The following is a 20,113-nucleotide window of genomic DNA, read 5'->3' as shown; positions in this document are numbered from 1 at the left end:
GTTAGGTTCTAGACCGCTATGGGGATACAGTACAGACAGGGTTTATGTGTTAGGTACTGGGCCACAGCGGGGATACAAAACAGACAGGGTCACTCACTGTCTTCTTCACTGCTGAGGGCATCCTCACAGCATGGACAATTGTCTCCGTGTGGTCCTTTGAACAGATTTGAGTCACCCTGGAATTAATGGAATTTTTGAAAGAATAAGTCAGAGTTTGTGACCTTGATGAACTTTAACAAATTTGTATATATAAGATTGATTTGGATCAAGCCAGCTCTACTCCTTGGAATGAAAATCCCAGCCATTAGGTAAGTAAATCAATAGCAAACGCCTCTGCTGGTGAGTCAAGGATGACGTTATCTTCCTAGGGCTTTCATATGGATGGTTTAGGGTTTTGAATACCTTGTGAAACTGACTTGAAAAATAATTTCTTGGTCCTCACAATAGAAATTGGGCCAAATCTGGTTTACATGTTCATGCTTGCATTTGGTATGAGTCATGAGAAATGAGGATATTTATTTCCCGAAAAAGGAGGAGAATCTGAGTTAACTTTGAATCCGTTTCTGTGGCCCAACAAAGTGCCTTAGGCAGAGTGTTGCTCAATAAATATTTGCTAATCCAAAAGTCACGTAGCCAAAGATTTATATCTACAAAGAAAGGTCCTCTTTGCCAACCTGTCCGAGGTCCTGCACTGTGGGACTACCCTATATATTGGAGCCTTTGCCCACGAGGAAGTATCTTAGGGAGTCAGGCACTGGTTGTGTTTCCAGAACCCCTATTTGCCAGGAACGGCACCCAGGTAAAACTAGAATGTAGTAATCCACCCTGAGCACAGACTGCTTCCTTCTCCCTGGCCCCAGTGATGCATCTGGGAGGCATCACTGAGCCCTAGCGAGAGAAGAATTACAGTTTCAACATTTTGAACAGTGGCAGTGCTGGAGCCACAGAGGGAGGGCAGCCACAGCCACAGACAGAGGGAGGCAAAGCAAGTTTGTGCATCTGATGACATACCTCTGGGGGAAACTTAGAACTGTAGGAGAGGCCCCACCAGAGCAATTGGAATCCTGAGTTAATGATTACAGTGAAGCAGAGTAAGGCCAAAAACAAGAGGACTCTGGTGAAACCGAAAATGAGGTGGAGAGAGAATTCCGCACCGTAGGAAATTCAGTGAGAGAGAGGCTCAGGTTCTGTTGGTGAAACACTGAGTTTGGACTGACCGGCCAGTGGTAAGCCAAGAGAAGAAGGTTCTGAAATATTCTGGAGCACTTGATATCATGCGAAGGGAATTTTGAATTACAAATAGAAGAAAATGGGAGAACAAGGCAGTTTTGAGGAGGGGTAGGTTTATGATATTTACATGGACTATTTTGATTTGCTACAGTGTTTCACAGAAGGGATCTATAGAAGCTGGCACGACCGCTGGGATTTATGAGGTGGGTGGAGCAGGGAGCTTGGTGCGGCCCAGATGTGGCTTCCAGACCTGGCAGAGAGCGGAGGTATGCAAATGTGGTGGTTGTGGACATCGGGCAGCGGAGTAGCCCAGGTGACCAACAGTTGCTGAGCGCTCTCAGGTGGGTCTGGAAAGACATTTGCTCAGAAGTGAGCTGGGCTCCCAGAAGCGCTCTAATTTCTTCAGATCATCTGATAGCAGTCTCTGATGTTTACCAGCTTCAGGGAGATCAGGCCATTGTGATTTTTTTTTTTTTTTTTTTTTTTTTTTTTTTTTTTCCTGTAATAAAACTAGCCCCAGCCAGCCAGACTGGGAACTTACTGCCTGAGCTGTTTTCCAACATGGTTTTGCTGGCAAAACTAGACAAGAGTGTTTCCTCGACTCTCAAGGGGCCTGTTTACACTGACTTTATTTTTTACTGGCAGCTTTCAAGTGGGAAGAGGGAGATTATATTTAAAGGTCAGCAGGTAGGCAAAAAGATCCCTGTTCTGCCATTCCTGGGTGTGTGCCTGTGTGTGCCTGTGTGTGTGTGTGTGTGCATGCCTCTATGTTTGTGTGCGAACACGCGTGTGTGTGTGTGCTTTTCCACATGCACATTATTGTGCCCTGATCTTGTTGATGAGACCTGATCACTTGTCTGTAAGCATAATGATGGTGCCCGGCCGCTTGTTTGTCAGTTCCCTATTTGTTTATTGTAAAGAAGGTAAATCAATCTGCGGGATTTCTGGATTGAAGGGCAAGGAATATTTACTGTCAACAGGATAAGAACAAGGAGATAAAAGATACTGGGCTCCGGGGTGCATCTGGTGTCAGGACAAGAGCATAAAAAGGCAGGGAAGAAGCCAACTCCCGAGCATTTCTATCTTAAATGGAAACTTTTTAAGTATTTGAGTGGGAAATACAACTTGGAAACTTGCCCTTCGGTCAAAGCACCAGTCCATAGGTCTAGGTCGAGTCAAATTAGGTTGGACTCCAGTTCAATTTCAATTTCATCAGCTCTCCTTTCTAAATTCCTTTCTAAAAAAAACTTTCCCGAAAGATGACAAACAAATGCTCCCAATTTGGATATGAGAGCTGAAGGGAAGAATTGGGAAGGGAAGTCTCTGGTCCATGTACACATTCCCAAGGAAATTTAGCACTGAGACTGACATTCCTGGGAAACCAATTTGCAACTGTTGTCCTCCACTGAGGGACAAACCACAACATTGCTGCTCTACTAAGGATTGACCGAGAAACCATGAAATCCCCGTCTGCAGGAGACTTGGAAGACTACCTACTGAATAAGGTAAGGGCAGGTACTGGTCTCTCCCAAACACCCCTCCTCACCCCTGCCACCCCATCAACCTGGATTTAGAGGGATTTCAGGCTGCTTCCAAAGATACATAAAATGCTCCTCAGGAACCCAAGACTATCATCCAGAAGAGTGTTTACAGACTTGTTTACTGCCAGAGGCCCATTGGGTGCAGAATGTGGAACAGAAGAAACGTGGGTTAGAACTCCCACTCCGTCACTGATACTTGGTATAGTCATGAGCAAGGCACTTAACCTGCCTGAGCCTCAGCTTTCTTCTCTGTATAATGGGGGTGATAATAGGGGCTTAGTGGGGTCATTGAGAAAGAGTAAATGAAATTAAGAATGCCTTTTGGAAACTGTAATCATGCTAGATTTAACAATATATATCCTATGTTTAGTACACATCAATTAAGAGTTCATTGAATTTCTTCTGTAGAGAGTCAGAGACTCTTAGAATGTTAGAACTTGAAGGGACCTTAAGTATTATCTAACTTAACACTTTCCATTTACAGACAAAACTATTAAGGCACACAGACAGCCACCCGTAAAACTAAAACATGTAAAATAAGGGTAGGGACTTGTCTAAGATTAGGGACATGCCTTCACAAGTAAACACGGCAGAGTTCATGATCACAGTGATAAGGAAAGTTGATTTCTTAGGCAAAACCATTTAAAGAGATAAATAGGGGAAACTTACATTGATAAAAATTATAGCCGACAAAGTGATTTCCCACTATTTCTCCTTTTGGGGGCTATGATAAACAGAAGGGGTTTGGGCTGACATTTTCCCATGGTCCTGTGTTTTCTGAAGCAAAAAGCTCCAAATGTTTTAGCCTGGCATCCAAGTAATACTTTATCTTTCCACTCTCTGCTTCCCTGTGTCTCCAATAGCAGAAATTCTAAACAGTGCTCTACGCTTTGAATTTAGCCATGCACGTGTTTTCTTTGGCCTACGGAGCAGTTTTAAATGTCTTCACATGTGTTACAAACATTTCATAATAGCGGGATTTTGCATAGAAATCCAGATTTCCATCTTCTTCGGGAAAAGGAAAACATCAGGGTATCTGGCAATCCCAGGTCCCATGGGCTGGGGCCGAGTGTCTGTTCAACAGGGCATTTGCTCGCAGCTTCTCCTGGGTCCGACACCCGCCCCCCTCAGCCCTCCCGCACGTGTGTGTCCCCCTCTGTCCCTGTGGGTGTTTGAATCCGCCACACCTGCTCCACAAGTACTGTGTGCTGAGAATATCTAAGGCCCCAGCTTCCCCACTTTCCTCTACCAAGGGAGATATCCTCTCTCCTTTCCATTTCTCTGGCTCGTATTCATCATATTCAGACTCAGCTCAGGGCCCACTTTATCAAGGAAGATTTCCCTGACACCGCAGCACAGAACGTTTTTGCTTTCCTATGAACTCCCATCATAATTATTACTGACAATATTTATTGGGCACTCAGGTGTACATGTGGACACCTTTCCTATTATTATCTTGGGTGGCAACATAAATATTACCTCATTTTATTCTTTAGAAGTTTCTGGAGGGGAGAATAGTGTCCTGGATATTTTCATTCCCCTTGACATTCACACAGTATCTTTGCACATAATGTGGTCAGAGTATTTTTAGGACTCGTTGAGGATAATACTAGAATAGTGTAAAAGGTGCTGGCAGGTTGGGGCCCATGCAGTATCTCATTTAATCTGTCAAGAAGCATGTGGCACGTGCCTACTACGTGCATTTTTTACAGAGGAGGAAATAGGCTCATGTGGATTAAATAACTTGCCCAAAGTCACACAGCTCGATAGTGAAAAGTGCTGAGGTGTCAGTAAGAACATTCTTTTTTTTTTTTTTTTTACTCCAAAGCCATATTTGCTCCGCTAAACCCCTCTATATCTCCATAAACACACACTAAGCACCTGCTTTGTGCAAAACATGGTGCCCAAAACACAGGCCCAGGATGTAGCCTGCTCAATGAGAGGGACATTGTGTTTTGGGTATCTTTTTTGTTTTAATTTTTTTTTAATGTTTATTCAGTTTTGAGAGACAGAGAAAGACAGAGCGTGAGCGGGGGGGGGGGGGGGACACAGACAGACGGAGACACAGAATCCGAAGCAGGCTTCAGGCTACAGAGCTCGAAGCAGGGCTCAAACCCATGAAGCATGAAATCATGACCTGAGCCGAAGCCGGATGCTCAACCAACTGAGCCACCCAGGCGCCCCACTGGGTATCTTTAAGGGTGGCCCTAGCCCGCCTGCAGATTTTGCACATAGCTCTAAGGGTAAAAGGAGGATGTCCCGTGTGTGGACAGGGAAATGCTTAATATAATATATGGCTGAGCAGAGGGGTTGCAGCAGAGATTTCCACAGGGCACTGGAGGAGAACAGAGGAGTGTTAGCTCTCATGGGGGAGGTGGTCCACAGCAAGAGGGGTGGAGACTAAGCCTGGGGGGAGCGCACGTAGCGTTTTCACAGATGGAGGAGGATACGAGAGGCCTTCCGAGCTGAGGGAAACTCATTCAAACAGGCAGCATGGGTTTCATTCTCTGCAGCCTTGTCCCTGGGGGAGGCAGAGCCCTGGTTATGAATGTGGGCTGCCAGGTGTGACAGTTTCTGGCATGGATCCCCGTTCTGGGGCTTCCTGACTCTGGCAGGACCCTGGGCAAGATTACTTGGCCGTTCTGAGCCCGTGTTTCCTCCTCTGTAAAATGGGGATGATCATGGCGCCCATCTTCAAGGAGTGTTGGGCAGTGAGGAGGAGCTAGCTCTCATAAAGTGTCCTGCACACGGGACGGACTCTGGTCTCAGCACTGTGGCACTGCTGTTGCTGTGGGTTCTGCCCAGCTGTACATATTCTGTGGGGCCCCAGCAGATGGCTCAGGGAAGAGTGGATCTGAAAAGGTGGGGATATCATGGTGGAAGCCTCCTGTCTTGTCCGTAGGCAGCATCTCTTCACCTGCATCCTTTTATTTATTTAAAAATTTTTTTTAACATTTATTCATTTTTGAGAGACAGGAAGAGACAGAGAGCAAGCAGGGGAGGGGCAGAGAGAGAGAGGGAGACACAGAATCTGAAGCAGGCTCCAGGCTCTGAGCCGTCAGCACAGAGCCCGACGCGGGGCTCGAACCCACAAACTGTAAGATCATGACCTGAGCCGAAGTCGGACGCTTAACTGACACACTCGGGCGCCCCTATCCCCATCCTCTTAGATTATTAACCCCTGGAAGTCAGAGATGGTACCCATCCTCTTTTATTTAAAAACCCGATTATCGGATTAAATGTGATTCTAGAATTAAGTCTGACTTCCTGATGTCTGGAAGGAAGTTCTCAGCCTTTTATCCCCAGGCGCCCTTATCGTAAGGGACAGTCACACAGGCCATATGCTCAGGGTTGTGGCCAGGCCTGTGTGACATTCCTGGCACGCTACTTGGCTCCACCCCTCTATCTCTCTCAAGAAAGCATGTCGGAATGCAAGCGAGTCAGAATGGTGTTATTATAGGGAATAACCTTGCATTCTCACTAATTTATATTTGAAACAGTAAATTGTTCGTGACCTGGAGCTATTCACAGAAGCAAATGATGTGTGGGACAACAGTGGCCCAGACACTGTGGCTGGGGAGGAGGAACGTGGCCCGGATGGGGATGTGTACGTGTGTGTGGACACGTACCTATGCCCTGGAGACAGGGAAGCCCACAAAAAAATGCCTGGGCCCTTAAAGGGTGCTCCGATGACTCATTTTGCATAAACTCTGCTTAATTAGAGTACCTGAATCTGCAAGCCAACAAGCATGGCGAATTTTCTGGGGTCGGTGTGATGGAAGGGAGGATTCGATGACCTAACCACATCTAGCACCGCGTGTCTGACTAATTTCACCCAGTTCATTTCTGCTTGTGCTTTGTCCCATCCACAAATGCCGTCTTTTCAAAGGAAAAGCATACCTTTGTTCATTGACCTAATCAGCAGAGGAAGTGAGTGAAACTCAAACAGGCACCGAGGTCAAGTTTCAACTGAATGGGCCTTGAATCCTTCTTAAATTACCATATTCCACCCCCCCCCCTTTAGGTTTGTTTCAAAGCGGTGCCATGAAATGGATCTGATGCCAAGGCTATTGTAAGGCCACAGCTGGTATCTTCCTGATGTCGGGCAGGCACTAAAGGGCTTCTGGGGTTGGGCTGGCTACCGTCTCTGCTTGTGGTGAAGCCGCCTTCTTTCCCTGAAATCACTCCCTATAAAGCCGCCTGGGGCCCCATTCCCTGCTTTTCCACACCCTGAAATGGAATCTTTATACTCTACCTTACTAGGCTGTGGTCAGGACTGCTGGAGGGAAGCTGCCTGGGGTTTCTGGGTTGTGAGTGACACGAGGACAGTGACAAGTGGGGTGTGGGAGGGAGCCTGGGAGACCTTTCGCACAAATCCCTGCTGGGGCTGCTGGAGACAGCATGTGGTCCGTATAAGAGTATGGATCAGAACCAACTGCAGCCAGAGATGTGGAGGGGAAGGGGCAGCCCATCATCACCTATGGGAAAGAGGCCTCCACTTGACTCCCGGGGCTTGGGCACCGTGAGGCAGGCTTGTCCTAAGTGGGGCTGTTCCCCACAGCTCTGGTCGAACCCCACAACACAGGCCCCTGCTGTGTTGCCCTGGTGTGCGGTGGCTGTGGCGGTGGGGGTGGTGGTGCCAGAATAGTCAGGGATGCCCAAATAAATAAAGACTTCGGACTTGTTATTTCATGAGCCTGAACTCCAAATGGAGGGCGTGTTAATTCAGGAAAAGGATAGAGGTAGGTATTACTTCTGGAGCGTCCACTTGAGGGTCCGGCACAGTGGGAGGGAAAGAGCAGCGAGGGAACCTGGACCTTAGGGCTGGCTTTACTGCCAAGTACAAGTACCGGTGTGACATTAGGACCACCTGCTGCTCCGGCCTCCTGTAAAGTGACACCAGGCAAGCCGACTTCTGAGGTCTCTTTCAATTCTAAGATCCCAAGTCAAAACTGCAGCGGAAGTAAGGGATGAAGGAAATTGAAACCAGAATTTGTGGCTCTAGGGCCCTGACTCTGCTTTGCGGCTTCAGGAATCAAGACAGGTCATAAAGATGTATAATGAGTGAGAGATGACAAGTATGCACCCGGGAGTGTGTGAACTGTCTAGTTCTGCCCAGTAGGAAAATTCCACCATCAGGCGAGGGCATAATTTGTAGAAGAGATTCACAATGGAGAACTTTTTCCGATAGGCTACTCGTTATGTGTGTGTACGTGCGTGCGTGCACACACTCTTTGTCTGAAGCTTTTATCAGTCAAACTTTATTTATTTATTTGTTTGTTTGTTTGTTTGTTTAATTTATTTTTTAAATTTACATCCAAGTTAGCATATAGCACAACAATGATTTCAGGAGTAGATTCCTTAGTGCCCCTTGCCCATTCAGCCCATCCCCCCTCCCACACCCCCTCCAGCAACCCTCTGTTTGTTCTCCATATTTAAAAGTCTCTTCTGTTTTGTCCCCCTCCCTGTTTTTACATTATTTTTGCTTCCCTTCCCTTATGTTCATCTGTTTTGTATCTTAAAATCCTCATATGAGTGAAGTCATATATTTGTCTTTCTCTGACGAATTTCGCTTAGCATAATACCCTCCAGTTCCATCCACGTAGTTGCAAATGGCAAGATTTCATTCTTTTTGATTGCCGAGTAATATTCCATTGTGTATATATACCATATACCACATCTTCTTTATCCATTCATCCATTGATGGACATCTGGGCTCTTTCCATACTTTGGCTATTGTTGATAGTGCTGCTATAAACATGGGGGTGCATGTGTCCCTTCAAAACAGCACACCTGTATCCCGTGGATAAATACCTAGTAGTGCAATTGCTGGGTCGTAGGGAAGTTCTAGTTTTAGTTTTTTGAGGAGCCTCCATACTGTTTTCCACAGTGGCTGCACCAGTTTGCATTCCCACCAACAATGCAAAAGAGATCCTCTTTCTCCGCATCCTCGCCAACATCTGTTGTTGCCTGAGTTGTTAATGTTAGCCATTCTAACAGGTGTGAGATGGTATCTCACTGTGTTTTTGATTTGTATTTCCCTGATGGTGCGTGATGTTGAGCATTTTTTCATGTGTCGGTTGGCCATCTGGATGTCTTCTTTGGAGAAGTGCCTGTTCATGTCTTTTGCCCATTTCTTCACTGGATTATTTGCTTTTTGGGTGTTGAGTTTGATAAGCTCTTTATAGATTTTGGATACTAACCCTTTATCTGATATGTTATTTGCAAATATCTTCTCCCATTCCGTTGGTTGCCTTTTAGTTTTACTGATTGTTTCCTTCTCTGTGCAGAAGCTTTTTATTTTGATAAGGTCACAATAGTTCATTTTTGCTTTTGTTTCCCTAAACATTATTTAATAAATAATGTCAAACATTATTTGACAGTGTCAATATGGTGATGAATCTTTCATTAGTTTATCAAGTCAGGAAACAAAATGTGGAGAGTCACCACTCTGTTACTGACATTTGAGTTCTATGAAGTCACATCAGTGGGCTTGGAGGATTTGTGGCTGAGCCTTAGTCCTCAACAGAGTCTAAGGAATTAGCTATTTGAGAATACTATTTCCCAACCGCTCTGACTGCAGTGTTCTATTTAGTTAGCCCTTGTATTACTTTCTCCCGCTATTCCTGATCAGACTTCTGATCCCTGAACTTGTCCAATGTTCCCTAATCTACAAAATGGTTTTGTCCATTCTCTTCCCCTGGCTGGAAAACGTGGCCCACCATGGAAACCCTCCCTTGTTCCTTTATTCTTCTCCAGATCTTGCCCAGCATGTCCTAACCTTAGCACCTCTGTTGTTACCTTTGGAGGGCTGAGGCGTGGAGAACATCTTACAACGAAGCCCACTGGTATCCCACAGCCTCGGGAACCCCCCACAGCTGAGTCTTGGGACCTCCTGGAAATCTTCACATACATGCCTGAACAGCCTGCATTTCTTAGAGATGTGATCTCCAAAGTCTGTCACCCTGAAGTCCCCTACATTCCCTTCTCCACCTTACAGCACATTGCCTTGTCTCCTATGCTGTAAAGAAAATAGTCATCAGACAGGAAATGTCTCCCATTCCTTCACTCCCTACCCTTTTATCTGTGTTTTCACCTGTCTTTCTTTCCTTCTGATGCACCAAGGTGAAGTGCTCACCAGGTTTCTGGATTTGCAAGCCCCTCTGGCTGGAAAATTCTTACTCCACGGTTTCACTCTCTGTTGCCTCTTCTTTCCGGCTCCTTCCTCTCTGCATTTAGACATGTTCAAACCTGTGTGTCATTTTGAAAAAACCTGTTGGTGTCCCTGTTTTGTTTTACCCCTCCCCTGGCCAGACTTCCTGGAAGAATTGCTTACCTTGTTACTTGCTTGCCTCGCACTTAGTCTTAACCCACTTCAGTCTGGCTTAATGCCCACCCCTTCCCCGAACACATTGATCCTGTTCTAGTTGCCAAACATGGTGAACATTTTTCAGGCCCTATCTTGCTCGGCCCCTTACTGTTGACTTTGTTCTTGAAATTCTTCTTCCTTTATTCTCAAGACCTCTTGCTGCTTATTCTCCCATTTCGCCATCCTCCTCCAAGGCAATCCCTTCTCCAAAAATACAGGAGCCATTGTAGTTCTTCCCTTGTGCTCCTCATACTAGATATCTGCCATTTTCTCTTTCTAGAACAACCTTCACACCCTTCTCTTTCTAGCTAACTCCTACTCATCTTTCAAGATACAACACCACTACACTATGCCTCCAGAAAGGGCCCCCAGCCTCCAATACTAGATGAAATTTCCCTTTTCTGTGTACCCATAGTATCCTGTGCAAACCTCTACCCAGCACTAGATTGCTGTGACTTTAATTTCCAGTTTATTTGTCTTGCTTTGTCTGTAAACCTCTTGACACGTACACACAGTGTTCAACAAAATGGGTTGAATGGAGTTGAATCACAACACAAAGAATTTCTACACTGCTGAGGACCCTTCATCATGGGCTGCTAAACACGTTCTCCTTTATGTTTGGCATGGCAAATGATCTATCCCCTCTGTGACCACCTTTCCTCTTCCACCTGGACACTCTGGAAGATGCAGAATCTTGATAGTTTGCAGATGTTCAAGGTAGGTGCCCCGGGTCCCTTCTCCCATGATGAATGTAGTGGGATAGAAATACGGAGAGCAGTATTGTGGCCACTGGTGGCAAGAAGAAGATCGAGCCTGTATAGACACGATCATCATATCTAAGGTCAGACAAGACACATGGATTTTGAAAAGACTATTTCATGTGTATCATGTATTTTCAGTGACATTGTACACTCCTGTAGATCAGGGTCCTCGTCTTATGTTTCTTGTGACTCCTAGACATCTGGAGAGTATTAGTTTTTCAAAGACAGTCCCCTGTGTGGGGACAAGTACCTTTAAAACAGGTCTCAGTCTTCAGACTAGAAGGCCTCTGCTCCATTGTACCCAGGGGCACACTACACTTCCCAATCATGGCACCCACATTTCTATTCAGTACTGACACCTGTCTTCCCCACCACTGTCAGCCATGACTGTGTCTGTGCTGTTCATTGCTGTGCCTCAGCATGTAACAGAGTGCCTGGAACACAGAGGTGCTAAATAAATGTTTATTAATGAACTAACTTTAAATAGGATATACTTTATAATGTGTATGTGACATACAACATGTATGCGTGTGAATATTTGTGTCCAATGTCCGTATATGGTTGTTGGGTTTGTGGGTGGGAGGTATGAGGTCTTAGGGGACTGGGCTAGTTGGTGACTTAGTTTAGAAAAGCAGCTAGATGGGGTGCCTGGGTGGCTCAGTTGGTTAAGCGTCCGACTTTGGCTCAGGTCATGATCTCATGGTCCGTGAGTTCAAGCCCCGCCTCGGGCTCTGTGCTGACAGCTCAGAGCCTGGAGCCTGCTTCAGATTCTGTGTCTCCCTCTCTCTCTGCCCCTCCCCTGTTCATGCTCTGTCTCTCTCTGTCTCAAAAATAAATAAACGTTAAAAAAAAAAAAGAAATATATAAAAAAAAAAAGAAAAGCAGCTAGAAATCTCTTTGCCTTGAACTTGTTTTCTTGACCAGTTTATGGGTGTCTTAAACTACTCGAGAATACATAGAAACAGCCATTATACAAAACTGGGTGGGGATATAGAGATTCATGGTGGACCTTGTGTTTAGATATACCAAATATTGCTTCCAGTCAGTTCCTGGCGAGGCTCAGTAGCCCCTCCAAGGGGACACTCGTCAAGGCACCATGAGCAATGGAACAGAGCCCCTCCATTTCAGAAAACACTTATAGACTCTTCCCATTTCTTCTTTACTTGGATCTTTCTAACTCTCCTGGATTTTGCTAAAAGTTCCTTTGTGTTCCCCACAAACACCAATTTCCCTAAACTTTAAGTATCTGTGAAGGTATGTATCTTTGGTGTTCGACTTTCTGAGGGTAGTTCTGGTTCTGGGGAACTCACAGTGTGGAGTCTGAAGGAAAGCAAACACACACCTTGTGAATCTAGTAGCAAAGGAGGGGTGAGTACCGGGGTGGAGAGAGCCATCCTTTGTGGACAACGTAAGTGGGAAACCATCTGCAGCATGATTACAAGCGTTGAACTGCTTAATCTCCACCAACCCAGATAGCAGCCTTTCTACCCTATTTTATCGTCTCACCGCTGCACACAAAGCCCTATGGGATGGCCTGGTCCCGCCATCTTTTCCAAATTCATCCCCTGTCACCCTCCTTTCCCTTTCCCAGGCTCCAACCACAGGGTCCTCCTTGCCAGTCCTTGAGCCTTGCCAAGCATGCTCCCGCTTTAGGGGCCTTGGGGTTGGTTTCCCCAGTCGTTGATAAGGTTCACTCAGATGTCACCTCCTTAGCGAAGCCTTCCCTGGCCACCTGATCTAAAATAGCAGCCCCTTTACTCTCTAGTCCCTTATCCTATTTTATTTGTCTACATGCGCTTTATCATACCTGATATTAGATTACACATACACATACCTGTGTGTACATATATACGTGTATATATGTGTGTATGTGTATACATGTGTATGTGTACACATGTATACATATGTCCTGTATATACGAGGACAAGTCTATCTTGTCCGCTATTTTCTTGTTCACTTAGGTGGGCACTCACCGCTCAGCAGGTGCTGGATAAATATTGAACGAATGCTTCCATTTTAGAGGAGAACATTGAGCCACGAGCAGGTGCCATCACACCCAAGTTCATCTCCCCTGGAGCTCTTGGGTGGGCAGGGTTGTTTGAGTGTACTCCTGTGGTCACCCAGCACTGGGCCCACGTTGTCACTTCCCCGTGCCAGTGCCTGGAGCCTGCACCAGGGATGACCGCCTGTGCCGATCCCTTGTCACGCAGGTGGACTTGAGGCGCCAGCAGATCTCGCAGATTGTGGAGGAGGTACAGAGGGTCGTCCACCATCTGACCACAGAGATCAGCCTCCAAGACCTCCGATTTCAGGCCGTCCCTTACTCTGACACATACAATGGGAACATTAAGGTAAGCAGGGCTCACTTGTACTGCAAGCACCTCCCAGAGAGCCAGGGAACGTGGGTGGGCCCGTCTGGGCATTCGATGGACGTCACACTGCTGAGAATACCGATAAGCCTTCATGTACCACAGGTGCTCTTAGCATTTATCATTTACACGCTCGCTCCATCGGTGCTGTCTCATGTGAACCCCCGCGTTCCTCCTCTACGGATGATAAAAATGAAGCCTTCGAGAAGTCAAGTGACTTGATCATGTCCTATTAGGCACTAAAGTTGGAACTGAGCCCGGGGCTTTTGATTCCAAAGCACATTTTGCTATAACAACTGAAGTTTAGTTAAACTTCACATTCATTTATGAAGCACCTAGTTAATAGATTGAGGGCTGGGGCGAGGGAACTCAGGGCACTGGTGGGAAAACAGTTGAAAGTGAGGGTCTATGGGTTGCAGGTGGGGGAAGGAAGAAGAGGAAGAGGTGGCCCTTAGAAACGGCAGCAGCAGCCCCGCTGTGCCCACTGCGGACAGGGCTCTAAGTGGCCAGGGCCTTGCGTGACAGCCAGCCTTCCTGCGACACTGCCGTTTGGGCCAAGCCATTGTCACAGAAATAGCCTCACTCATGCCTCCTTGTGGAAAAGACATGGCTCACTGCCTTTCAGTGATGAGAGAAGTGAGGCTCTGATTCTCATTCTCCTTTATCTCAATTTTTCTTATGGCACATAAGAACCCCTTTCACTCGCATTAAAGATATACATATTCATGCCCTGTCTCTCACACAAGACTACAAGCTCCTTGTTTGTAAAGTTCATGTTAATTGATCGCTCCATTCCTCGCACCAGCATAGTGTGTGGCCCATGGCAGACACCCAGCTTCAGTGAATAAATGGATAAGCAGAAGAAATAGCACCCGAACAGAAGACCCTTACTGGTCCAGGACGTTTCAAGGTTGTTGGCCACAAGGACCACCCACAAGATTCTGGAACCTGTGGATTTGGGGTCAGAGTGCCGAGCTTGGGAAATTCACCCCGGGATAAACATTGCAAAACTAGATTGGATCCTGACATATCACAACATCGTTTGCCCACGTCTATCACTCTTCCAACCTGCATTAGACAAATACAGACCAGTGACGTGGAGTAGAAACACAAAGCCATTTTTCCTAGAATTCTATCTGAGGAAATTTCCTTCTGTGGTCTCACTTAGAATCCATAGCTTAAAATGCATCTTGCATTTATGTACATGATGTCCTGCCTATTAAATTTTGAAAATAGTTACAGTGGGGTACATAAAAACTGCTTTTATTTTATCTTGGACCACATTCGGCGAGTAATTAAGCACCATTGATGTTACTAGTAACATGATAGTTGTACTCTTGAATTCACATGCAAGCGAACTCAAATAATGTATTGATTGTGAGTGCCATAGTTTAGATTTGTTCCCTTTTTTTTTTTTAATGTTTATTTATTTTTGAGAGAGAGAGAGAAACAGAGCGCAGATGGGGGAGAGGCAGAGAGAGAAGGAGACACAGAATCGGAAGCAGGCTCCAGGCTCTGAGCTGTCAGCACAGAGCCCGATGCGGGGCTCAAACTCACAAACTGTGAGATCATGACCCGAGCCAGAGTCTGGCGCTTAAATGACTAAGCCACCCAGGTGCCCCGCTTTGTTCCCTTTTTTAATCCTACTGCCTTTCTGTGGCCTTCAGAAGTCATGTGGATCCATCATCTAAAGGACCACACTGTTGATGTCTGAGAATGAAGCGGAGTTTGCCGCTCACCCCTGAACTGCCCAGCGGCAGGGCCCTGAGCAAAGGTTAACCAAATACTGCTGTCAGAACTTTCCATGAAAGGGAGGTGGCTCTTCCAGTGTGCAGCTGACTGGTGGGGGAAGGTACGGCATGGAGTAGACTGCCATGTGATGTGGCCCACAGTGTCAAGCTCCCTTTGGGCGTAGTGTGCTGCTGGCCAGTGTGTTCTCTCCTTTGGACTTCGCACCTGATCACTTTCACCCTGACCTCTGCCTAACCAGTACCTGTAGAAGTGGAGTAGGTAGATTCTGATTGTCTTATCCCATGAAGCTTAGAATCATCTCAGTGGCTCACGTGGTCTCAGCAACTGCCTCTCGTTTCATCTGTGATGTTGTAAGGACCGATCATTAAAATGGGCTGTGGGTCATCGGTACGGGCAAAAAGAAAGGGGGACATTTTTGCTGAATGCTTTCACCCCCTCCCGTGCCCTCCTCTGCCAGACCCTTCGCCCGTTCCAGGCCACTCCCCCCTGACTGAGAGCCAGCCCATCAGAGGGCTCAAATTCACCTTCTGGCTCTACCACTGAATGGCTGTGTGTCCCTCAGGAGATCTCAGAGCCCCTCTGAGCCTTAGATTCCTCCTCTGGGAAGTGTTAACAAAGCCTGCCGCCTCATTGTGTAACTGGGAATATCACATAGTCTGATGCGTGAGAATTGCGGTGTTTATTACGTGCAGAACACAGCGTGTACTATTTGTATTCCCTGCTTTCTCTTCTCCCCCGGACTTTAGGTGCCCTCTGGGGTTGCAAGTCAGGCTCACTCTTTTCCTTGAAGTTTCCTGACACCCAGGACTAGCGAGTCCACTTGCCCTCCCGAGGCATCACGGTGGTTAGTGGCACAACAAGGACGGACGCCTCCTGGGACGAACAGGTGCAGCTCTCTGTCCGTCTCGGCACGTTGCTGAGGGTCGAGTAGTTCACCGAGCTGCCCGGTTCGACAGGACGGCTCCCTGAGGATTTCTGCGACCTCCTGAGTCTGTGAACTCACACTTCTCTCTCCCTTCTCCACCCCAGGTTTTGGCCCCCAGCCAGTTCCTCATCACGGTCCCGGTGAAGGGCCTGGTGGGGTACAGGGAGGCCAGGGAGCAGCGCTGGCGATACTACACCCTGCGGGGCACCAGGCTCCCCTGTCCCTTGCAGGACCCAGAGGGCCTGCGGCAGTGGCTGGAGGCGGAGCAGTTCATGAAGAGCCAGTGGCAGTGGCATGAGGCAGACGTGAACATTGAGGGAGATATTGTGCCCGCCAAGGTGCTCCAGGTATTCCGGAAGCTGGTAGAAAACGCAATTGGAACCTGTCATCTCTCAGGTGAGCAGATCGAGAAAAGTACAAGAGCAGTTTCTGGCATTTCCCATTTGCCTCTAGAAATCCTCTGCGTTGGTGGGTGTTAACCTGAAGCCCATGCCCCTAAAGTGAGGCCATAATCGTGTGCTCCTAATATCTGTTCGATCCTCACAGTAGAAATTACCTCTTTTTTCCGCTGTGACGCACCAAAGAATGGAATCCATACGGCATCTGCTTAGATTTAAGTGGTTTCCTGCCCTGGCATAGCTACGATGGGCTTTGAGTTATGCACCCTTTCCTGGATGTTAATTTAAAAACGTGGGTACTATTTTTATGTTTATTTTTGAGAGAGAGGAGAGTGACAGAGCGTGAGCAGGGGAGGGGCAGAGAGAGAGGGACACAGAATCCAAAGGAGGCTCCAGGCTCTGAGCTGTCAGCACAGAGCCCGACACGGGGCTCGAACTCACAGACCGTGAGATCGTGACCTGAGCCGAAGTCAGACGCTTAACCGACTGAGCCACCCAGATGCTCCATAAACATGGATACACTTTTTAAAAAGCAAATTCCTCACAAACCACAGACCTTTGTTATTAGCACATTTCTACAACACCCTCCAACTGACATGTTTTGTACCTCGGTGTTTTGAGATGCTACATTTGGAAACCACTGACTTGTGCCAAAACACAAAATTGAGAAGCCATAAAGGACTGATTAAATCTGACAATCCCCAAATCTTAAACTGTGTACCACCGTGTGGTATATGTGAACACACACGCACACACTGGGAAAAAATGGCTAACTCCCTTAATTATAAAAGAATATTTATAAACCAAGAAGAAAAAAATATGAGTAGACCAGTAGAAATAGTGACCAAAAAACAATGACCCCGAGAAAAAGAATATAAACAAGTACTAGTATAAAAGAGGGAAAACATGTTCCATCGAACATATATTTCGAGCAGTGTGCATTAAAACACCTCATAGGTTGACGGAGATGTGTGATTGTGCTCGGTGTAGGGGTAAATGTGGTGCAACCGGCCTTTGCACGCATTGCTCCTAGAAGTGTAAGTTGTTGCCTCCCTTGTAAAGGGCGATTATAGTCTGTTTTCATTTTTATAATGTGCTTAACTTGACAACCCAACAATTCCAGTTCTAGAAATACATTCCTACACATAAAAGAGAAACAGGTAGGGATGCCTGGGTGGCTCAGTCGGTTAAGCGTCCGACTTTGGCTCAGGTCATGATCTCACAGTCTGTGAGTTCGAGCCCCGCGTCAGGCTCTGTGCTGACAGCTCAGAGCCTGGAGCCTGCTTCAGACTCTGTGTACCCACCCCCGCCCCCTCCCCCACTCACACTGTGTCTCTGTCTCTCTCTCAAAAATAAATAAACATTAAAACAATTTTTTTTGAAAGAGAAATATGTACAAGGGTATTCACTGCCATGGGCTTTGTAATAGTAAGTAACTAGAAATAATGTCAATTACAAGGGGAAGTTGACAAAATAAATTGTGCTACCTCTGCCTCTTGGGCCACTGCGCAGACTTTAAGAAGAGCGGGGTACATTCATGTGTGTGCACACAGAGCTGTGAAAAATCCTTGCGCTGGATAATGAAGGGAGAAACCACAGTGCCGAACAATGTGCACTCCCACGTGTGGAGAAAGAGACGGATCTGAATGTGCGTTTGCTTGTCTACACAGAACCATTCTGGAAGGTTCCCTAATGGAATTGGCACACGTTTAATGGATTTTCACCACGTGTAGGATGCTTTCATGGAAAATGCGATGCGCCTAGCAGACTTGTAGAGTAAGAGTGAATTTTCTACCTGTTTGACAGATGAGAACACTGAGGTTGAGAGAGATGAGGTCACACGGCAAGGAAGCAGAGCCAGGCAGGAGCAGGGTGTGGGCGAGGCAGGCTGGCCCAGCATGCGCTAACCTCTTACCTCTGCAACACCGGTAACAGTGCAAGGGCAAGTGAGAGATTCAAACCGGGGCAGGCTGATGAGATGCTTTCAGGAAATGATGCCAAGGTGCCAGACATCGCTGTGTTCCTGTCTGGACAGCTCTGATGATATGCAGACAATAAGCTCTTTATCACACCCCAGCCAAGGAGAGGGACGTTATCCTTTTGAACAGCCCGACACAATTAGTGAGGGAGTTCCATTTTCCTCTCTGAGCGAAGAAGAGACAATAATAGATCCCGATTCAAGACCGCTCATCCTTATCTGTAATGAGGGCAGACAAACAAAACCACTGCGTATCTTTTGAAAGAAGGGAGAACGGATTAGCAGTGAGTCCTCCTATAGGAGCTGGAAGAGGCTACCAGATGCCTTTTTTTTCTCTCCCTCTGTCTGCCTGGTTGGAAGAGGCAGTGGGGGCCTGTTTCCACTCCTTCGACCATTTAAGCCAATGGCTATGAACACTTTGAAGTATTTTATAACTACAAGGGCTCAGGATGACAAATACATCTGAGGCTAGACTGGCTTAATGATGGGGGTACAAAGCCATGCCGTCTGAGAGACTGGGAGTCAGGTGAGAGGTGGGTTCAGCCGAACCCCACCAGAGGCAGGTCAAGGAGTAAGGGGACTGGAGGCTGTCCTCAGCAAGGTCAGGACATCTGGATGAAACGGAGGGGGCATGGAAGAATGGTTGGATTTCATTTTTACCAGCAAATACTATGTCTTTTCTTTGTCTTCTGTGTCTCTTTTCTTTAGTTGAGCCTTCTGAAAAGAATTTATTAATTTTTTATTTTATTTTTGAGATAGAGAGAGAGAGAGAGAGTGCAAGCAGGGGAGAGGCAGAGAGAGAGAGGGAGACACAGAATCCGAAGCAGGTTCCAGGCTCTGATCTGTCACCACAGAGCCCGATGCGGGGCTCGAACTCACAGACTGTGAGATCATGACCTGAGCTGAAGTCGGACGTTTAACCGACTGAGCCACCCAGGCGCCTCAAGAATCTATTAATTTAAAAGAAAAGGTACCACAAAAACCTTGGGGGTGGGGGAGGAAGGACAAAGAAACACTCACTAACAATGAGATTTTCTAGCAACGTTTCTTATCAATATTTACTCAGCTAATTGTCTAGTGTTGACATAAACACCCCACCCTTGGAAGGCTCCTGACGCTTGAAAGTTGCCCCACCAGTTGCGATCAGGTGGTCAGACCCGCCGCCCCCAAATTCCTTCTTGGAATGAGCCAGGCTTTCTCTTCTCATCGCCTCCTTGTCATTTCCCACCAGGTAAGGTCAGCATGCTGACGCAGCTCTCAGCAGTTTGGGTTGCCGTGGAAACCTCCACATGTCAGGTGGAGCTAGAGCTGGTCCCCACGGTGGAGATCCCTACCGTCTGGCCCGAGAAAGCTCGCTGGCCTCCCTGTCTGAAGCGCTGGCCTTCCCGACAACGAGTGGAGTGTATCAAGGTATCGGGGAGCCGGGGCCCCACTCGCCAGAGCTGGGGGCTCACAGCTTAGCCGCCCACAGCATCACTGACTGTGAACCAGCTCTGGAAGGAAACATGAGGTGTCACGAGATCAGTGGTGCTCCAGGTGTGGGTCGCAGAATCTGAGAGCCTGCTAGGAATGCAGATTCCCGGGCCCGCCCCGGACCTACCGACTGAGGCCTGCTGGGCGGGGCCCTGCAACCTGTGGTGTAAGAAGCTCCGCAGGTGATTCTGGTTCAGGCTTAACGTGGAGAACCAGTTGAAAGTGGGCACAGCCTCTGCCATTCACTGCGCTCCAGGAAGGGGGCTTGTCCCGAGGCTCCTTCCGCGTCCCCCACGTAGGAGGTAGAGCCTGCCTGC

The 20,113-nt window shown here is 47.2% G+C and overlaps 1 protein-coding gene across 1 annotated transcript in view; it reads left to right on the top strand.

The window, feature by feature from the left end:
* The first annotated feature begins 754 nt into the window (after positions 1–754).
* The window catches only part of MAB21L3 (mab-21 like 3), a 27,684-nt gene continuing 8,325 nt past the window's right edge, over positions 755–20,113 (top strand). The window contains exons 1-4 of the mRNA XM_049618383.1: positions 755–2,735; positions 13,112–13,252; positions 16,052–16,343; positions 19,555–19,733. Coding sequence (XP_049474340.1) covers positions 2,688–2,735; positions 13,112–13,252; positions 16,052–16,343; positions 19,555–19,733 — 660 coding nt within the window. The 5' untranslated portion in view covers positions 755–2,687. The remainder of the gene's footprint in view (positions 2,736–13,111; positions 13,253–16,051; positions 16,344–19,554; positions 19,734–20,113) is intronic.

Source organism: Panthera uncia (genome assembly GCF_023721935.1).
Source record: "Panthera uncia isolate 11264 chromosome C1 unlocalized genomic scaffold, Puncia_PCG_1.0 HiC_scaffold_4, whole genome shotgun sequence".
Lineage (NCBI taxonomy): Eukaryota > Metazoa > Chordata > Mammalia > Carnivora > Felidae > Panthera > Panthera uncia.
Note: the sequence above shows the minus strand (reverse complement) of the source record. Positions and strands in the feature narration are given on the sequence as shown.